At 32.8% G+C, this 22384-nt stretch overlaps 1 protein-coding gene across 1 annotated transcript in view; it reads right to left on the bottom strand.

Annotated features, from left to right (window-relative positions):
* Nucleotides 1-22384, bottom strand: part of LOC127709704 (DNA-directed RNA polymerase III subunit RPC5-like) — a 105423-nt gene that overhangs the window by 24057 nt on the left and 58982 nt on the right. The window contains exons 12-18 of the mRNA XM_052215360.1: nt 19799-19858; nt 19102-19205; nt 17252-17361; nt 14185-14666; nt 12259-12324; nt 9456-9581; nt 1864-3533 (exon numbers count right to left, since the gene is read on the bottom strand). Of these exons, the coding sequence (XP_052071320.1) occupies nt 3465-3533; nt 9456-9581; nt 12259-12324; nt 14185-14666; nt 17252-17361; nt 19102-19205; nt 19799-19858 (1017 nt within the window). The 3' untranslated portion in view covers nt 1864-3464. The remainder of the gene's footprint in view (nt 1-1863; nt 3534-9455; nt 9582-12258; nt 12325-14184; nt 14667-17251; nt 17362-19101; nt 19206-19798; nt 19859-22384) is intronic.

Raw genomic sequence — 22384 nt, 5'->3', positions numbered from 1 at the left:
ATGAAAATGAGGTCAAGGTCAGATGACACCGGCTAGACAGACATATACACCTAACAATCATTCCATAAATCGAATAAAGTTGACCTATTGCTTATAGTACTTGAAAAACAGACCAAAACACAAAAACTTAACAATTACCAATGAACCATTAAAATGAGGTCAAGGTAAGATGACACCAGCTAGACAGACATGTACACCTTACAATCATTCCATACACCAAATAAAGTTGACCTATTGCTTACAGTACTTGAAAAACAAACCAAAACACTAATAAATGGGTTGGTGCCATAACCCCCCAAAGCCAATCCTAACCATCCCTTTGTGGTATGGAAACTTGTGGTATAATTTCAGAGAGATCCATACACCATACCACAAGTTATTGTCTGGAAACTAGAAAAATGCTCATTTGGGCCCCTTTTTGGCCCCTCATTCCTAAACTGTTAGGACTATAATCCCCAAAATCAATCCCAACCTTCCTTTTGTGGTTATAAACCTTGTGTTTAAATTTCATAGATTTCTATTTACATTTACTAAAGTTATTGTCCGGAAACCAAATGTCTTTGGACGACGACGATGAGGACGTGATACCAATATAGGACCGCAAAATTTTTTGCGGTCGTATAAAAACGAAAAATTCTGCAATTTTTTAATTTGTAAAGGGGCATAACTCTAGAATGGTAAAAGTGACGCTACCCAAATTCAAACTTGACCCGTGTTTTGTTGGTAATAAGCATTGTGTATAGTTTCATAACATTTGGTTGAGGCAAACTAAAGTTAGAGAATGAAAACCATTTTTGGGACGTATGGATGTACATATAAACAGACAAGGGTAAAACGCTACGGCGGGGGCATAAAAATAGAAAAAAACACACAAAATTGGTAAAAATCATCATTTATGGGCAATATTTCTCAAAGGAAGTCAATTGACAATTATAAACAAATGAAAACATATATGGCTCCAGAGTGTTTTGATGTGATAGTTTTTTCTCCATCTATTATTGTTTTTCAAGACATAAACCAATCAAAGTGCTTATTAGCACTGTAGGGTAAGATTGCTTTAAATTTGTAATGTTAACTTCAAGTCAGACATACAATTAATTGCAATTGGAAACATTTGGGCAATATGGTGAATTGGAGTTATCTTCCAATGTCCATAAGCGTGAACACCCCCCCCCCCCCCCCCCCCCCCCCCCCCTTTTTTTTTATAGTACAGAAAGATTCATACACAATGACCACAATTTTGTAACTTGAATATACGAGTATAAATAAATACTCAATTGCTTGACATGGGCATGAATAATAATCCTAAGAATGTTCACCTCACTGCATTACATTGTGTGAACTCTCAAAAGTAGAGATGAGGCTTGGAATATATAATTATGTAGCTAGTGACACAAGGTTTTGATGCATTTCATGCTATTTTTACCCCCAAAATATATGCAGACCCATCTGTTCTGTTTTAAGCAACAGCATTTTGTTGATGGATCCAATACCAAATATATATTTACAAACGAGATGCCATTAGGAACATTCAGGTTAAGTTTTTGTCAGCCAATGACAGACAACAAGTGATGGTGGATCAAGCTTTTGGTCAAGTAAGCTAAATCTAGCATTACTGCAGTCCACAGTAAAAATTTTGACAAAATGTTTAATAAACATCTGCAAGTAGACAAAAAGGTTGCCTTATTCTGTTCATCTAAAATCTGTATACCTGCATCTTTATGCATAATCATCATCTTGATGCTATACAGAGGATATGATGTATCTGAGACATCAATATCTTTTTGGGTGCAAAATTGAAAATACACATCTCTTCCTTATTTTTGTGATAGTTTTAAGAAGAGATGAACTGAGAATACAGACCTCTTTTGTTCAAATTATCAGTCTGGTCTGTAGTCATCACAGTGTCTTTTTCCTAGAAGCAAATTTTCTGTCAGTATACCATACACTTGGCTGTATATTACCAGAGACTTATATAGTTGTATTATATGTCACTGGTACTACCTTTATATTTGACCCTATTCTCAAAGTATTTGATTCCTTTTATCAAAAATCTTTAGATATCCAGTACACATTTAGGAAAAGAGCAGTGCTAAAGACACATATATATTATCCTTTCAGTAGTGTGTGTCAAATAACAAATCCAGTACACACTTTATTTTTGTAGCATACTATTGGATACAACCAATGTAAATTCATTGATCCCTTGAAGAAGGTTTTCAATTTTACTAATATCTAACTAAAAAGTATTGCTATACAGTTATGAAAACCAGAGACATATAAAGGAAATGTCTGGTCCTATTTCCTGTCTACACTTCAACATGAATGTTTATTTTGACATTACACAAGGTCATGCTCAGACTGTTCATGACCTTAAGGGATGTGAACTGATTGATACTAAAGTCTTGGAGAATATTATTTATCAGTTGTACTATTCCTTCAGAATTTGTTTAGATGGTTTTATCAATGTACAAACTATGACAGTATCAGGCTAGCAATTTCATCATTTCAGTAGTTTTTGCACACATATTAATTAGATCTCACATTTGTACCCATAATTAGTTATTCCCAATAATAAATGAACGAATTAATTTCTCAATTTCAGTAATTGGCTTTGAACTAGCTTCCAGTAACTGTGAGTATAAGTTTTCCTCAATCTACATGATTTACAAAAACTGGTTCCAACGAAAATAAATGAATCCCCAGAAGCTGTATTTTGTGCCAATATGATGGGTCAAGTAATTATCAAAATAGTTTTAGTCTTTTCTTATATTGTACTGTTAAACCACTGTCCCAGGTTAGAGTAGGTTGAGCCGACACAAATGTTTTTAAACCTCTCCACATTCTTTATGTGCCTGTCCCAAATCAGGAGCCTATAAATCAGTGGTTGTTGTTAGTTGCTGTCTGTGATAATGGTTTTTTATTTTGTCATAAATTCGAGCATTGGTTTTTTGTTTGAATTGTTTGACATTTTGTCATGTCTGGTCTTTTGTAACAGACTATGCGAAATAGGTTTTGTGAATTGCAGAAGGTAGCCCAGTGACCTGTATTTGCTTACATCCACACCATTTAGACATTGGTGAATATGTGTCTAATTGGCATCTCCCTCCTTATATTAATCATCACATTAGTCTCCTCATATGTACCAGCATTGAAGTAATTAACAATGAATCAATCACTACAAAACAATTTGTGTCACTTTTGAATGAGATTTGACATACATTATATATACAGAAATATGAAATTAGTTATTATTTCTTAGGAAAAAATATTGCCAGCCAATATCATGGATTTTTGTTTTCTGTCCCAATGATTCCACATAATTAAATCAAAGTGCTGGTATAAAGTCATGAAACAGCAAACTTTTTGCCAAAACAGGATGTGATGGTTGATCATCTGGACACAGCCTGTAATTATCACGTTGGCATAAATCATAATCTATTCTTATTCCTTTTCCAACGATGTCATGAGTCTGGTATTAATGTTCCTTTCAAATACCATGTAGCCCCCTTGCCTTTATTGATACAATAATCCTGAAATACAGAAACAAAATTTTAAGCCATACACACACATGTAATCTTTGTTTCTTACCAATTCATGTTTCATGGAAATAATAATAAATTGCTTCGGAAAGCGCAGCTGGATACAACCGCAGATGTCCAACCCTGAAAATTTGGGCCAAAATGGACACAGGTTTGAATTTGGATTGTAATTAAATATTTGACACATAATAGGTTTCTGACACAGAATAACTGTAGTCAAAGAACTTAAAAATTGGTTATATGATTTGAATTTATATTCAATTTTTTGCTTTAGTGCAATACACTATGCTGTTGCGAATCGACCCCCTCCCCCCCCCCCCCTAAATAAAATTGACCCCATTTTTTTGCTTTTGTGCAATACACTATCCTGTTGAATATTAACCCCAAAAAAAAAATATTTGAAGAAATTTTCTTTTTAATTTCTGAAATCTGAAATTAGACATTAATAGTAACTTTTAAAAATAAATTGACAGCTAATCGCTTCAAGACAATCATCATTTCTTAATACATAATTTACAAGCAGTGTTAGGGAGGTAATCAAACATTGTTGTTTTAAATTGGGATTGGATTACCTCCCTTAGACTGCTTTAAATTGTCTTAATTGTCCTTTAACCAGAAAAAAACTTGTTTTTCCCCCTTTTTTGCCTCTTATTCCTATATGGTTTGAGCCATAACCCCCCTTAGTCAATCCTAACCATCCCTTTGCTGTATGGAAACTTGTGGTATAATTTCAGAGAGATTCACACTCTTTAACACAAGTTATTGTCTGGAAACTACAAAAATGCTTATTTGGGCCCTAATTCCTAAACAGTTAGGACCATAACCCCCAAAATCAATCCCAACCTTCCTTTAGATGTTATAAACCTTGTGTTAAAATTTTATAGATTTCTATTTACTTATACTAAAGTTATTACCTGGAAACCATCTGTCTTCGGACGACGCTGACGAAGACGACAACAAGATACCAATATACGACCAAAATTTTTTTAATTTTTGCAGTCGTATAAAAAGGATTCAATTTGCGTCAATACAAAAACACACCATCAGTTAACTATAAATGTTCTTAAACAATCACTTTTAATAATAGTTGAAATTAATGAGATATACAAAGGATTAATACTTATAACAGTTTACACGACATATTTTTTTTTTTTTGATCAGGTATGCTGGAGACCATAAGTCTTGAGAGCAAACAATACACACAGACTATTCAAAAACATCATTTACCATAACTGTTCCTTGAGACTCTAATATCAATCAAAGGCCAATGTTATTGGGCTCAGGGATAATGTCATGACTAGCATTCAAAACAATAAAATAATCTCCATATCTTACATTTCCAACACAAAATGTTTAAACATAAAAATGACATAAAAATGACATACATGGTCTTTCATATTGGTGTACCAGCCTAAATAAAGAGCTGCGCCTTGAGGGCATGATACGCCTGTTGCTTTTTCAAAGAATAAAGTTCCATAACTCCTCAATGTCATATCAGAAATTTATAAAAAACTAAAGGGAGGTTATTTAATAGATATAAACCAGTCACCAAAGTTTCAAGAAAACTGCTCAATGCACTTTTGAGTTATTGTCTGAAAACTGGAAAATCCCCCCTTTTTATGAATAAAATGCCTTAACTCAGAAACATAAAATCTAAAATTTATAAAAATCGAAAGGGAGCTTATGTCAATAGATAAAAACAATTCACCAAAGTTTCACAAAAACTGCTCAAAGCATTTTTGAATTATTGTTCGAAAACTGGAAAATCCCCCTTTTTTAATGAATAAAACCCCATCACTCTGAAATGTAAAATCTAAAATTTATAAAAATCAAAAAGGAGCTCACATCAATAGATATAAACAATTCACTAAAGTTTCAAGCAAATTGGTTAAAGCGTTTTTGAGTTATTGTCCGACATGTTGATGACGGACAGACAAATGGACGGACAACAATATACCATAATATTATTAATTCGTATATTTTAACTAATTTGATTCGTTCATGGATAGTCACATGTTAAACTATAATTTCTAAGGTAGAGAGAAAACGGCGAATAGCAAAAAGCATATTGCACGGTTATTTTTAGAATATCTAAAAACCGATATACTTTGTGACGTCATGTAATGAATTTAATGATATCGTTAAAAGTTTTATAAAAAAAATATCTATGATCGATTATTTGAAGAAAAAAAATCTTCATATACATAAGATGTAAAAAAAAAAAAAAAAAGTAAATGAAATAACAACTCATATGTTGTTATTGTATAGGAGACAGACAATATGATATCTATAAAATTCCAACAAAATCAAATAAAATGCTCCGCTGGGTGCAGCTTGATACGACCGCAGAGGTCGAAGCCTGAACAGTTGGGGCAATTATGGACACAACATTCAAGCTTGATACAGCACTGAATTTGGATTGTGATTAAATATTTGACACTGCATAGGTTTCTGACACAGAATGAATGTGGTCTAAGAACTTAAAAATTTTTAATTTACCTATTCGACCATATCATTATTATTTGCTTTTATATATAAATCAGAAATAACCAATTTAAAATGGAAAATTTTAAAGAAAAAAAAGGAAAAAAAGGGGAAAAAAATCCCTCCCTGAAAATTTTTGAACCCCCTTATGATTCATCACCCCCAAACACAATCCCAGCCTTCCCTTTGTGGTATGGTACCTTGCAGTACAATTTCAGAGAGATCCATACACTTGAACACAAGTTATTGTCTGGTAACTAGAAAAATGCTTGTTTTTAGGCCCTTTTTGGCCCCAAATTCCTAAACGTTTAGGGCAATTACCCCCAAACTCAAACCCAGCTTTCCCTTTGTGATATGGAACCTTGTAGTACAATTTCATAAAGATCCATACACTTACACACAAGTTATTGTCCTGAAACTAGAAAAATGCTTGTTTTTTGCCCCTTTTTGGCCCCTAATTCCTAAAATTTTGAGGCAATTACCCCCAAAATGAATCCCAGCCTTCCCTTTGTGGTATGGTACCTTGCAGTACAATTTCAGAGAGATCCATACACTTGAACACAAGTTATTGTCTGGAAACTAGAATAAAATGCTTCGCTGAGCGCAGCCTGATACGACCGCAGAGGTCAAACCCTGAACAGTTCGGGCAAATTTGGACACAATATTCAAGCTTGATACTGTCTGAATTTGGATTGTGATCAAATTTATGACATAATAAAGGTTTCTGACACAAAATAAATGTGGTCAAAGATCTTATAAATCCATTGCGCAATACTGTGCAATTGAAGATTTCTTCTTGAAACTTTTTCAAAAAATCGAAATTTTAAAAATTTTGAAAAAAAAGTATGAATCCCTTAAAAAAATTGGGAAAAAAATCCCCCCCCCAAACTTTTTGAAACCCCCCTTGGAGCAATAACCCCAAAACTCAATCCCAGCCTTTCGTTGTAGTATGGAACCTTGTAGTACAATTTCAGAGAGATCCATACACTTACACACAAGTTATTGTCTGGAAACTAGAAAAATGCGTTTCTCCCCCTTTTTGGCCCTTAATTCCTAAACTGTTGGCCCCATAACCCATAAAACGAATCCCTACCTTCAACTTGTGGTATTAAACATTGTGGTACAATTTCAGAGCAATCAAAATACTTATACACAAGTTATTATCCTGAAACTAGAAAAATGCTTGTTTTGGGCCCCTTTTTGGGCCCCTAATTCCTAAACGGTTGGGACCATCATCCCCAAAATCAATCCCAACCTTCCTTTTGTGGTATTGAACCTTCTTAAAAAATTTCATAGAGATCCATTCACTTAAACTAAAGTTATTGTCCGGAAACCAATGTGTCTTCGGACGACGATGGAGACGACGACATCATACCATTATACGATCCCAAAAAATTTTTTGCGGTCATATAAAAATGCTTATCTTTGGCCCCTTATTCCTAAACATTTTGGGCAATTACCCCCAAACTCAATTCCAGCTTTCCCTTTGTGATATGGAACCTTGTAGTACAATTTCAGGTAGATCCATACACTTACACACAAGTTATTGTCATGAAACTAGAAAAATGCTTGTTTTTTCCCCCTTTTCTGGTCCCTGATTCCTAAAATTTTGAGGCAATTACCCCCAAAATCAATCCCAGCATTCCCTTTGTGATATGGAACCTTGTGGTACAATGTGAGAGAGATCCATACACTAACACACAATATATGTCTGGAAGTTACAAAAATGCTTATTTTTGGCCCCTTTTTGGCCCCTAATTCCTCAACTGTTGGTACCATAACCCCCAAAATCAATCCCAACCTTCCTTTTGTGGTATTGAACCTTAAGGTAAAATATCATAGAGATCCATTCACTTAAACTAAAGTTAGAGTGCGAAAACCAATGTGTCTTCGGACGATAACGCCGGACATCGACGTCATACCAATATACGACCACAAAATTTTTTTGCGGTCGTATAAAAATCAATTCAGGATTTTGATACAAATATGGTCGGATATTAAGAATATATCAATTATAGCCTTTGAATGAGGTCGATACAAGGATATATTGACCTGAAAGAAATATATTGACTGAGGACCAAGTATAATATAACATATAAGTTGTTATTTCATTTACTTTTTTTTTTTTTTTACATCTTATGTATATGAAGATTTTTTTTCTTCAAATAATTGATCATAGATATTTTTTCATAAATCTTTTAACAATATCATGAAATTCATTACATGACGTCACAAAGTATATCGGTTTTTAGATATTCTAAAAATAACCGTGCAATATGCTTTTCGCTGTGCAATATGCTTTTTGCTATTCGCCGTTTTCTCTCTACCTTCGAAAATATAGTTTAACATGTGACTATCCCTGAACGAATCAAATAAGTTAAAATATACGAATCAATATTTGTAGTTGTTTAAGAGCAATAAAACCTATAATAAGAGCTGCGCCATGAACGCAAGATACGCCTGTCGCTTTAACAAGAACAAGCATTCTGAGAGTATTGCATGGCAATACATAGTCCCCCACCGGTTAAAAATTAGTTGTACTGGAACAATATGCTAACTTGATCTATAACTTGTCATAGTGTAAACTATATAACAAATATCAAGTCAATATCTTCAAGCATGATGACAAAAAGTGTGGAAAACTGATTATTTAAGTGAATTTTCCAAGTCCAAAAACCATAACTCTGCACAAAATCATCAGACGGGAACAAAATTCGAACTTGATCTGTAACTTGTCATGAGAAAACAATGCACCAATTATTAACTCAATATCTTCAAGCATGATGAAAAAAAGTGAGGAAAACTGAATATTTGAGTGAATTTTCTAAGTCCAAGGACCATAACTCTGCACAAAATCATCAGACCGGAACAAAATTCAAACTTGATCTGTAACTTGTCATGATAAGTCAATATACCAAATATCAAATCAATATCTTCAAGCACGAAGAAAAAAAATGTTGAAAACTGATTTGCCAGACTGACGGATGGACAGACAGACAGACAGACAGACAGACGGACGGAGTGCAAACCTAAAGTCCCCTTCGACTTCCTCGGTAGGGGACTAATAAAGTTCCATAAATCCTCAATGTCATATCAGAAATTTATAAAAAACTAAAGGGAGGTTATTTTAATAGATATAAAACAGTCACCAAAGTTCCATAAAAACTGCTCAATGGAACTCGGAAACGTAAAATCCAAAATCTATAAAAATCGAAAGGGAGCTCACGTCAATAGATATAAACAATTGACCAAAGTTTCATGCAAATTGGTTAAAGCGGTTTTGAGTTATTGTCCCACATGTTGACGACGGACAGAGGTATACCATAATACGTCCTGTAAAACGCGCGTTTAAAAAATGGATCACTAATTATGGTTATGTTGACTTATTTGTAGATGTTGTGAATTTTAATCCAAAACTGCAATACTTACACTTAATAAAAGTTTTGCATCATTTTCTGTTAAATCAATATCTGTCTCTTCTTTAACTTTTTTTATAAAATTTTTTCGTGTTGTCTTGTAAGTTGTTGTAAACATTGACAGGAGAACTTTTCTAACCTAAAAAAAGAAGATCCAAACAATTGTTTAAGCATACATGTACATGTCTCATACCAGCAATGTCTAAAGCACTCATTCTTCATGTTTTTTTAAGTACAAAGACAGATAACTCTATGAAAACTTGAAATACAAAAAACAAAAATTCTGATTTGATGGCCTGTATATAATAAAATTAGATTAATACCTCTTTCATATTACAAAACAGTATAGAAACTGTTAATACCTCTTCATATTACAAAACAGCATAGAAACTGTTAATACCTCTACTATAGAAACTGTTAATACCTCTTTCATATTACAAAACAGTAAAGAAACTGTTAATACCTCTACAAATTACAAAACAGTATAGAAACTGTTAATACCTCTTTCATATTACAAAACAGTATAGAAACTGTTAATACCTCTACAAATTACAAAACAGTATAGAAACTGTTAATACCTCTTTATATTACAAAACAGTATAGAAACTGTTAATACCTCTACAAACTACAAAACAGTATTGAAACTCTGGAAACTTCTACAAACTACAAAACAGTATTGAAACTGATAAAACCTCTTCAAATTACAAAACAGTATAGAAACTGTTAATACCTCTACAAACAAGTGAAACTGTGAGCTACTGCTCACTGATGATACCCCTGCCCAAATACTTGACGGTAAACAGGAAGTTGTTGAGTGATGAATCTGAAAACGCATCACATGGTATAGCTGACTTATATAAACCCTGGAAACCAAATTTCAGAAATCCTTGTAGTGTAGTTCCTGAGAAAGATGCAACGAAAAATATTCACTAGACGGACGGATAGATAGACGGACAGATGGATGGATGGATGGACAGACAGATAGAGGTTAAACAGTATCCCCCACTTTTTTAAAGCGGTGGTATAATTACAAACAGTATATACTCTGTTAATACCTCTACAAATTACAAAACGGTAAAGAAACTTAATACCTCTACAAATTAAAAACAGTATATACTCTGTTAATACCTCTACAAATTACAAAACCGTATAGAAACTGTTAATACCTCTACAAATTACAAAACAGTGTATACTCTGTTAATACCTCTACAAATTACAAAACAGTGTAGAAAACTGATTATCTCTTTCAATTCATGAGAAAAGAAAGTTTTGTGAAAAACAGGTCAACCATGATAAAATCAAATTCATATATCAAAAGCATAGTAAAATGACAATATACCACATATTGTGTCAATATCTCAAACCAATTTCAAAACAAATTAGAAAACTTCAAAATACCTCAAAGGTGAATTCATTAGTTTTGGTTATGCACAGTACCAATGTTTCTGTTCAAATACAACAACCCTTTAGGTACATATATATAAATATTTGTTTATGAGTATCCCTATTTATATATCACCCCAAGTGCAACAGGGGTATAGAAATATGGTGAATTTAGGTCTTTCTTCAACTGCAGTAAAACCCTTGGCAAAGTAGGGCATACATATGGTTGTCCAGGATGTAAAAATATGCAGCAAGAACGGGGACATAAAATCTGAAGCCTTAAGTAGTGTGTGCCATGCTCTCTGCACATTAACCCTTTTCCCCTGCTTTAACCCCACCACATTTTATATGTGCCTGTCCAAAGTCACGTCACATTACTGAAAGTCAACCTTATAATCAAAGTACTGAAGTACTGAACATCGGATGACCACAAGTTCTTGAGGATGGTCAAAAGCACTTGTCTCAGAAAAAAACAGCATATCTCTTTACCTAAAACTGAGGTTAATGTACAGAGATATATTTTTTTCTGAGACAAGTTCGTGCGTGGATGATGAATAAATGACAGGAAATTCAACTTCACCGTAATAACTATTATATTGTAGTGATACAAATCAGTATACACTGAGTTGTTGTTTATATTATATTAAAATAACAGTTACATATATATATGATTTGAATCCATTTGTATATCATTCTATTCTACTCTTCTAAAAATAGTGCAATGCAAGTGCATGGTGGACACTTTTCTGTAAAACTTCGATTTTTCTAAGATTGGATACGAGTAGGCATTCATATTTTCCCGCAAAATCAATTACAGAGTTACCGGTCCTTGACGGTATTTTCACAAAACGTTCTTTGAGATATTCTTCCGCATGCTTTAACACAATTTTTCGGTACGTGTGCATTGATATTATCAATGATTTTTTACTTATATATATATATCTAACTACAAAACATTTTCATATTATTAATTTATGTTGTAAACAAAAATATTTTTATCAGTATTCATTGAAGAGATGTATTTATATCAAACGTTAAGGAATGTTATTTTGCACTCGTTTATGTGCGCGTACTTATCATGTTTATAGATCGGTTACAAACCCAAAACTAATTTACATAATGGAAATCTAGGCGATGGCAATACATCGGGATGACCTCAAGGTCATCGCGATGTAAAAAGGACACAGATTTGAATAACCAAAGGGCCACTGATTTGAGTTTAATGAAATCATAAGACACATATTTGAGGCTGGACATAGGGCCATAGATTTGAGTGTTATGATGCCACTGGACACAGATTTAAGACTGGAGATAGATTTGACTCTTACAAATATATGTATCTTTGTTATATCTTTCATTTGTTCTTAATGTTTTTCATTTGTTTTTGTAACATGTTTTGTTTGTAACTGTTTTGCCAAAACAATCCTACTTACTGGATCCAGTTTATCACTTGTAAAAGTTAAGGCATATAGTGATTCTTCTGGTGTCCCTGGTGGCCACTAAAATCAAGAAAAGAGAAAACATACATTATATTTAAAGAAAAAATACACAAACAAAATTCAAAACAATAAAATGGATATTGCTTATACAGTCTAATCTAAGGTTAGATAAATGTTTTGGGGGACAGTCTCTTTGCAGTGTAGATCATGATCATCATTGAATAATCTACAACAAAAACGTCAAAATTGTCTGCACAAGTGACAAACTTCTGTGTTTACAAATGAATATTTACTGCTAAAACATTCCGCTTGAGATTTTCGGACAAGCATGTATTTTTCATAAAACTCATGGATTCTCTAAAAAATCCTAAGATTTTATTTTTGACCTCCAGACTGGAGATTTACATGGAAGATACTCTGTGATTATGCTTTGAGATTGTATGTACCGGTATTAACAAATACAAATTTTAAACAAAATATACTTGGGTTTCATTTAGTAGGGCTGTGTTCATTGGGAATATGATGTTGATTTTCAATTTTGACATACTTTAGTGTAAATGATACATATAATTTGTTCTACTGAGTTATGTGTCTACTTTAGTGTAAATGATACATATAATTTGTTCTACTGAGTTATGTATCTACTTTAGTGTAAATGATCATGATGATAAAATTGAGAATGGAAATGGGGAATGTGTCAAAGAGACAACAACCCGACCATAGAACAGACAACAGCAGAAGGTCACCAACAGGTCTTCAATGCAGCGAGAAATTCCCGCACCCGGAGGCGTCCTTCAGCTGGCCCCTAAACAAATATATATACTAGTTCAGTGATAATGAACGCCATACTAAACTCCAAATTGTACACAAGAAACTAAAATTAAAAATAATACAAGACTAACAAAGGCTAGAGGCTCCTGACTTGGGACAGGCGCAAAAATGCGGCGAGGTTAAACATGTTTATGAGATCTCAACCCTCCCCCTATACCTCTAGCCAATGTAGAAAAGTAAACGCATAACAATACGATAAATATAATTTGTTCTACTGAGTTATGCATCTACTTTAGTGTAAATGATACATATAATTTGTTCTACTGAGTTATGTATCTACTTTAGTGTAAATGATAAATATAATTTGTTCTACTGAGTTATGTATCTACTTTAGTGTAAATGATACATATAATTTGTTCTACTGAGTTATGTATCTACTTTAGTGTAAATGATACATATAATTTGTTCTACTGAGTTATGTATCTACTTTAGTGTAAATGATACATATAATTTGTTCTACTGAGTTATGTATCTACTTTAGTTTAAATGATAAATATAATTTGTTCTACTGAGTTATGTATCTACTTTAGTGTAAATGATACATATAATTTGTTCTACTGAGTTATGTATCTACTTTAGTTTAAATGATAAATATAATTTGTTCTACTGAGTTATGTATCTACTTTAGTGTAAATGATACATATAATTTGTTCTACTGAGTTATGTATCTACTTTAGTTTAAATGATAAATATAATTTGTTCTACTGAGTTATGTATCTACTTTAGTGTAAATGATACATATAATTTGTTCTACTGAGTTATGTATCTACTTTAGTTTAAATGATAAATATAATTTGTTCTACTGAGTTATGTATCTACTTTAGTTTAAATGATACATATAATTTGTTCTACTGAGTTATGTATCTACTTTAGTTTAAATGTTACATATAATTTGTTCTACTGAGTTATGTATCTACTTTAGTGTAAATGATACATACAATTTGTTCTACTGAGTTATGTATCTACTTTAGTTTAAATGATAAATATAATTTGTTCTACTGAGTTATGCATCTACTTTAGTGTTACTCACACTTAACATCAAATTCATCTGAACCTTGGTAGAATGAAAAGTTAAGTTTTAATACTAACCATATTTTCTAATTTTAGACTACCCGATTCATCTAAAGCTTCCTCTAACATTTGATCAGTAATTTCACAGTTTAATATATATCCAGCTGAACATTGTGTCAATCGTATATTTAACAAACGTCTTAATTCATTTATACTTAAAATAAATCTACTTTGTAGTTTTTCACACACAAAATTCAATAACTCGGTCCTCTTTTCATCAAATTTTTTAGACACTGGCTTAGAAATTGTTTTATCACAATTAGTTAATGACAGAATATTTGATCCATTAGTCACATGATTTACTTCAGCTACTTCCATTGGTTCATGATGAGTAGGAATATCTTCATCTGCACTATTTTCAGAGTCCATTTTGATATCTGGTTCAATGTCACTGTGATCTGACACAGAACGGCCACTCAATGTTCTTTTCCTCCTTGGTGATCCCTTTGAGGAATTTCTCCTTCTCCTTGTGGGTTTATCCAAACCAGGTATACCTGAATCTAGAAATGCAGATTGAAATATATTTTGCATTAAATAACTTTTTTTTCCCAAATCAACATTCTTAATAGTTGGATACAAATCAAAATTATGATGTTTCCAATAAAAAAGTTCCTGAGGAGTATAAGGGTAATAACTCCTATAAGAAGTTAACTGACAGTTTTGATTTGAATGAACAGTAGGTAGATCATATTATTCTCAACATTTTTGCTCGTGTCAGATTTTCTTTATCTATCAAGTGGTTTTCAAGAAAAGACAAATCTTGCATTTTAGCACTATGTTCTATCCTATACATTTTTCAAACTAGATACTCCAATGCTTAGTCCAGGTGAGCTAAACACTACAGCAATAACTGTGTATAGTTACATTTGTTACTGGAGTTCTTCAGACAGATGAGCGATACTTTCAGTAGATAAATTGACCTTATTGTATGTCAATGTCAAATGTCACTAAACTTTCAGTTTTGCCTAACCAATTATTTGTTATACTATATCAAGCCATATCCAATTCTCACTAGTTGTAAAACTTATTTCTTTTGTGGTTAACACTCATTATCCTAAATAAAAAAATCCACGAAACATTTATCTAGTCTTTTGCACATACCAGTATGACGTCATATGTCCTGTTCTGGTGTCGAACTTTAACATCAGACATTTTAAAACTTTTTGTACGCTCCAGAATGTAAAAAAATTGACAAAAAGAATATTTTCAAGGGGAAAAGTGTGAGTGTTTTGTATCTTATTGAAGAAATCACATGTCAGTTGCCATGGAGGAAATGTACGTTGTCTTAACCTTTGAAGTCATCAATAACCTAATAAATAGCCAATGGAAATGTCGAAATATCATCTCATGATTGATAGGCCAATTAAATTAACACATTTTTCAGTGTGATACGAGAAGTATCTCTTCAGGCAAGAAATACCGGTAGATAACAGGCTGCAACCAAAAGAGAAATAAATATTAATACAAAATAACTTATTTTTGCCACATCACATTGTGAACTGCAAAGTTATGCCTATTAATTATGCATTATTTGTGTTGTAATATCAGGTTTGGTCCAATTTTTCCATAATTTTTAACAGTTTTTGGAAATTTAAACTTTGGCCACAGCCCCCAATCCAGAAGACATTGTATCTAGGGATTTAATATAAACCTTGGCACCTTTTGGTTACAAAACATTTTAGATTATAGGCTGCTGCCAAGGTTTTTCTAAAGGTTTGTTAAAAGTCCTGAAAATGCACAACACCAACTTTTTCGACAACATCTCAAAAATTTGCTGACTTTGAAGCCTATAATGTACTTTCATGAAGAGATTTGTTTCACTTAGCAGCTTCCATTTAAAAATCAAATTGTGACCTTTTTTAATAATATATGATAAAGTTGAAATTCAAGGCCATATTTTGGTAAAAGTAAAGGGTAAAGTTTAAAAATTAATTTTACTAACTATTGAAAAATATCTATAAACTTTATAAATTGTACCTTTTAAAAAACTCTTACATACATATGACTGTAGGTTTCTAACTTTTATGACAAAAAAAAAAGAAAATTAAATATATTATTTTAAAATAATACTTAATAAGAATTAATTTTCAAGCTTATCTAATATTTATCTGAAAACTCAGGGTTTATTCTGTCAGAAAATCCAGACTAATGATGAAAATTCAAGAAATGGTGATCAAGCCAGTGGTGATCCCTGTTTCATTACATAACTTGTACCCAAGGGTGGAGGAGCAGCACAATAAAATAGCCAGTGGTGATCCCTGTTTCATTACATAACTTGTACCTAAGGGTGGAGGAAAAGCACCATAAAATCGCCAGTGGTGATCCCTGTTTCATTACATAACTTGTACCCAAGGGTGGAGGAGCAGCACCATAAAATAGCCAGTGGTGATCCCTGTTTCATTACATAACTTGTACCTAAGGGTGGAGGAGCAGCACAATAAAATAGCCAGTGGTGATCCCTGTTTCATTACATAACTTGTACCTAAGGGTGGAGGAGCAGCACAATAAAATAGCCAGTGGTGATCCCTGTTTCATTACATAACTTGTACCCAAGGGTGGAGGAGCAGCACAATAAAATAGCCAGTGTTGATCCCTGTTTCATTACATAACTTGTACCTAAGGATGGAGGAGCAGCACCATAAAATAGCCAGTGGTGATCCCCGTTTCATTACATAACTTGTACCTAAGGGTGGAGGAGCTGCACTATAAAATAGCAAGTGGTGATCCCTGTTTCATTACATAACTTGTACCTAAGGGTGGAGGAGCTGCACCCTAAAATAGCCAGTGGTGATCCCTGTTTCATTACATAACTTGTACCTAAGAGTGGAGGAGCTGCACCATAAAATAGCCAGTGGTGATCCCTGTTTTGTTACATAACTTGTACCTAAGGGAGGAGGAGCTGCACCATAAAATAGCCAGTGGTGATCCCTGTTTCATTACATAACTTGTACCTAAGGGTGGAGGAGCTGCATCATAAAATAGCCAGTGGTGATCCCTGTTTTGTTACATAACTTGTACCTAAGGGTGGAGGAGCTGCACCATAAAATAGCCAGTGGTGATCCCTGTTTTGTTACATAACTGTTACCTTTATCTTTAAATTTCTTTTCATGTTCCTTTGGAATTTTCAACTGTTTGCATAAAATCTGATACTTTGAATCCCAGAATGCTTTTTGTCTGTGTACTATTTCAGGATTCCTGTAATATCATAACCATACAAAATGACTCGAATGTCAGGTACTGTGGATTCATTTTTATTCGTGGTATACCAATTTTCGTGGGTTTCGTGGGTCACAGCGAACCACGAATTTAAGAATTCAACGAAGAATAATCCCGAGAAATGTGTATGGAGTCGGATGTTTATTTCCAGTTATGTTATGCAGTTCTAGTATAGTGTTGACTAACGATAAACATTGTAACATAACACGTGTTTTTCTTGAAAGAAGATACAAGTATTTTGATTAAATCAATAATAAATATATCGAATATCAGTGACAATTTACTTTTTAAAATTGATTTAAACTGTTCATGGAAAATAAATGCAAGTTGTTAATTACCGTGTCATAGTTTGGTTTACTGGTGATTAAAAATCAATAGGATTAACGGTGCAGGGATATTGCCCGTAGGTAATATTATTTATGACATGAACATTTATTTTCACACCTTTTACTTATACTTATATATTATATCGTGATTAGGGAAATGAGCTTTCGATCATAGAGTTTTAAATGCCTTATAAAATTCCGACAAGAATTTATAAATTGTAAAACAAACAAATAATTAGTTGTCTCTGTCCATTATTGTAATAGAAGTTTTCAATGAACACTTTAACCTAGAATGACCAAGCGAGGATTTTGACAATTCAAAACCTTTTCAATGAATTCTTTCTTTTTTGTTTGTTTTATTATTGATCAAACCAAGGAGGGTATATGATCTCCTAAATTAAAAAGAAATCCACGAATTACGTATCGGATTTTTTTTTTTTTTTGTTATCAGCGATCAACGAATTTACGTATACCAAGAAACGTCTTTTTTTCTCTATCCACGAAAATTGATACCCACGAAAATAAATGAATCCACAGTATACAAATTGAATAAATATTATTTTACCTACATCTGTACCCCCATTTCATTTTTTGTTTATTATATATATGCGTACCATTCACAAATTCTATTCAACTTGTTGCAATGAGCTGTAAATAAAAACTTATATAAAACTGTTTATGTGAGCAGAAAGAGCTGTATATAAAAACTAATATAAAAAAGCTCATGTGAGTAGATCATGTTTCTATTGCCTTAATTTTCATTGCACTTTTATTCAATTTAACACGTAAAGAAAACAAGTATGAAGTATTGCTCTGTTTCAAAGAAAAGTGTGAAAAAATTTTCATGGGACTGATGGATGGACAGACACGAACCAGTCACCAAACCCTCCATCAAAGTAGGGGCATAATTAAGAGATAACAATTAATACACTAACAGTTTATGTATGAAAGATGTTTTACTACCGGTAATTAAAACTGAGTTTTTATTATCCAAACCACCTTTTCCACATGAACAATTCTCTTTTTTATACCTTCAATAAATCACTTTAATAAATATTGAGGATTTGCATATTTTTTCACCAAAATGATTAAGTTAGATGTTTTAACATCAACATTAGCAACAACAATAACCCATTCAATGGATAACTTGTGCAATGTTTGTCCTTAGATGTTCCAAGGCACCACACTTCAACAAAAAATAACAAGAATTCAATTTTCCATGTGAACAGAACATCTCATGCTAAATTCAAACACTCAAATCTAAACAATAAAATTGAATAAAGGGGACAAAGTTTATCTAAAACAATAAGGTGACACTGACCTGTCTGCAAACCCCCCTCCCCTCCCCCGTATAAGCATTTTTGCTTGGATTGCAATAAAGTAAAACTCTTACCTTGAAACAAAATCATGATCATACTGGAACAAGAATTCCCATCCACAGTTGGCTCTGATACGTGACATCTGTTCAAGAATGTCCTTCACATCTTCTGCTGGCAACTTTTTAGAAAATGGTAGGATATAAGTTAAACAAAATAACTACTAACAATTTGGGAAAATATAAGAATGGCCAAAATACCCTCCCCCTTTCCCCCTAAAAAACCACTCCGAAAAACCCATTAATTATTGAATGCCCAAATCATTTCATTATACTATTAGTTTTGTTTCATCCATAATTGTATAACTTACATGTATATTTTTTTTTTCAAATACTGAGATTAGTTACTGTAAATTCAGAAATCATTGCAAAGTATTTATCATTGTAAAAAATGCGACTGTATCAGGTTTGTAATAATAAAAATTCGCATTCGTCATTTCAGTACTGACTTTCCTCCATATAATTTTTGAAATAGCATTAATTAGATTTCGTATTTTTTTCAGATGTCAAGGATTTGCATTAATAAATGCATGCATTAATAATTTCTAAATTTACAGATTTTTTTTATAACATTGATTTGGAGAAAAAATTTCAGACCTCAATGTTTGAATAAAAGTTAAACCTAAACTTTTCTTCTTTGTACATTTGCTTCTTTTAAAACTTTAGTGTTATGATATGTCTTGTTTTTATATTTTTTATCAATAATTTATTTTACCTTGACTACAGATGCTATATCTTTTCTTGTAACCACTCTAGACTGAGTAAATCTCCACATCTGTTCAATAAATCATTCATTTTGTTAAAATAAAAAAAATTCTTTGAAATGATTTTTACATCTCTGTACCAGGATAACCTAGGTCAACTAGCTTCATACTATTTTTTCCTGAATCTAGGTTCACCAGCTTGACCCTATATTCCTAAATCGATGTTCACTAGCTAGCAAACAGATTAATAATCTAGCCTAAAGTGTACTAAACTACCTTCAGTAAATGCGAATGCATATGAAAGTGGCAGATGAAATAAATTTTAAGTATATAAATTTGATGAAATGAGCAATTTCAAGGATGATTGAAGACAAAAATGTGAAAATATATTTTTGCCAATATAAGGTTAGTTTAAGGGCATGCTATACAGGATTAAAGACAGATTTAAATGCATCCAAATGTTTTTATGCATAATTTTTGCGACGTAACTAAATAATTAAAATCCAAATTTCGTGAAGAAATCACTAATGTCATCAAATAGGTTATGTGAATTTGAATGTATATACAAAGAAAAACAAACATGCTTTAAATTCAAGAACGTGAAATCTACTGCTTAGGCATATAATTCAAAGGCAAATGAATTAATTTAGCGCCAAGCATGGAAAAGGAATCCCCAGTTTAAAACAAGAGTGCACACGCTGAAATGTCTCGCCTTCTTTACTAATCATTGATATTATGTTGATAGTCCTAAATATAAAGCTTTATTACAACTGTCACATAAACTTAATATTAACCAAGTAAACTAAACATTGACCAATGAACCATGAAAATGAGGTCAAGGTCAGATGAACCATGCTAGGCAGGCATGTACAGCTAACAATTCTTCCATACAACAAATAGAGTTGACCTATTGCTTATAGTTTAAGAAAAACAGACCAAAACACAAAAACTTAACACTGAGCAATGAACCTTGAAAATGAGGTCAAGGTCAAATAAAACCTGCGTGACTGCCAAATAGATCATAAAATATTTCCATACACCAAATATAGTTGAACTATTGCATATAGTATAAGAAAAACAGACCAAAACACAAAAACTTAACTATAACCACTGAACCATGAAAATGAGGTCAAGGTCAGATGACACCTGCCAGTTGGACATGTACACCTTACAGTCCTTCCATACACCAAATATACTAGACCTATTGCTTATAGTATCTGAGATATGGACTTGACCACCAAAACTTAACCTTGTTCATTGATCCATGAAATGAGGTCGAGGTCAAGTGAAAACTGTCTGACGGGCATGAGGACCTTGCAAGGTACGCACATACCAAATATAGTTGAACTATTGCATATAGTATTAGAAAAAAAGACCAAAACTCAAAAACTTAACTTTGACCACTGAACCATGAAAATGAGGTCAAGGTCAAATGACACCTGCCCGCTAGACATGTACACCTTACAATCATTCCATACACCAAATATAGTAGACCTATGGCATACAGTATAAGAAAAACAGACCAAAACACAAAAACTTAACTATAACCACTGAACCATGAAAATGAGGTCAAGGTCAGATGACACCTGTCAGTTGGACATGTACACCTTACAGTCCTTCCATACACCGAATATACTAGACCTATTGCTTATAGTATCTGAGATATGGACTTGACCACCAAAACTTAACCTTGTTCACTGATCCATGAAATGAGGTCGAGGTCAAGTGAAAACTGTCTGACAGGCATGAGGACCTTGCAAGGTACGCACATACCAAATATAGTTATCCTATTACTTATAATAAGAGAGAATCTAACATTACAAAAAATCTGAACTTTTTTTTCAAGTAGTCACTGAACCATGAAAATGAGGTCAAGGACATTTGACATGTGACTGACGGAAACTTCGTAACATGAGGCATCCATATACAAAGTATGAAGCATCCAGACCTTCCACCTTCTAAAATATAAAGCTTTTAAGAAGTTAGCTAACGCCGCCGCCGCCGCTGCCGGATCACTATCCCTATGTCGAGCTTTCTGCGACAAAAGTCGCAGGCTCGACAAAAAAACTAGGTTTGCTGTTTATAGCTAAAATAAAGCCTTGTCAGAGCTGTGATCCAGCCAATCTTGAAACTAGTGGGACAGTTCAAGGCAGCCATCAAAACTTGGGACAAGTGATTTTGGACCCAAATGTAAGTTTGTTTTGGACACAATTTCTATTAAAAACAAGAGGCACCTAAGAGCCTAAATCAATCAACTGGTAAAGATATGTCATTTTGAAATAAATTTTAGCTTTATTGCAATCAGTTAATCTATTTTTATAAATCTTGTATTGCTGATCATTTTTGCAGTGCACAGTTGTGCCTACTTGTATCTTTCTATGAAAATGTTTTTTATTAAGGGCACAAAAATACAAAATTAAAAAAACAATTCTTTTCCTTTTAATGCTATATTTTTATCTTGAAGATTAGCTTCTGTCAAAGTTTCATAACAGTCCATTTATAAAGTCAAAAAAATGTTATCCAATATTGTCTGTAAATATTATCGCAAAAAACTAAGCCCATCTGTCAGTAAAATACTGAAAAATGAAAAATTAAAT

This window comes from Mytilus californianus, unplaced genomic scaffold, assembly GCF_021869535.1.
Source record: "Mytilus californianus isolate M0D057914Y unplaced genomic scaffold, xbMytCali1.0.p SCAF_7, whole genome shotgun sequence".
NCBI lineage: Eukaryota > Metazoa > Mollusca > Bivalvia > Mytilida > Mytilidae > Mytilus > Mytilus californianus.
This window is presented reverse-complemented; position numbering and strand designations above follow the sequence as displayed.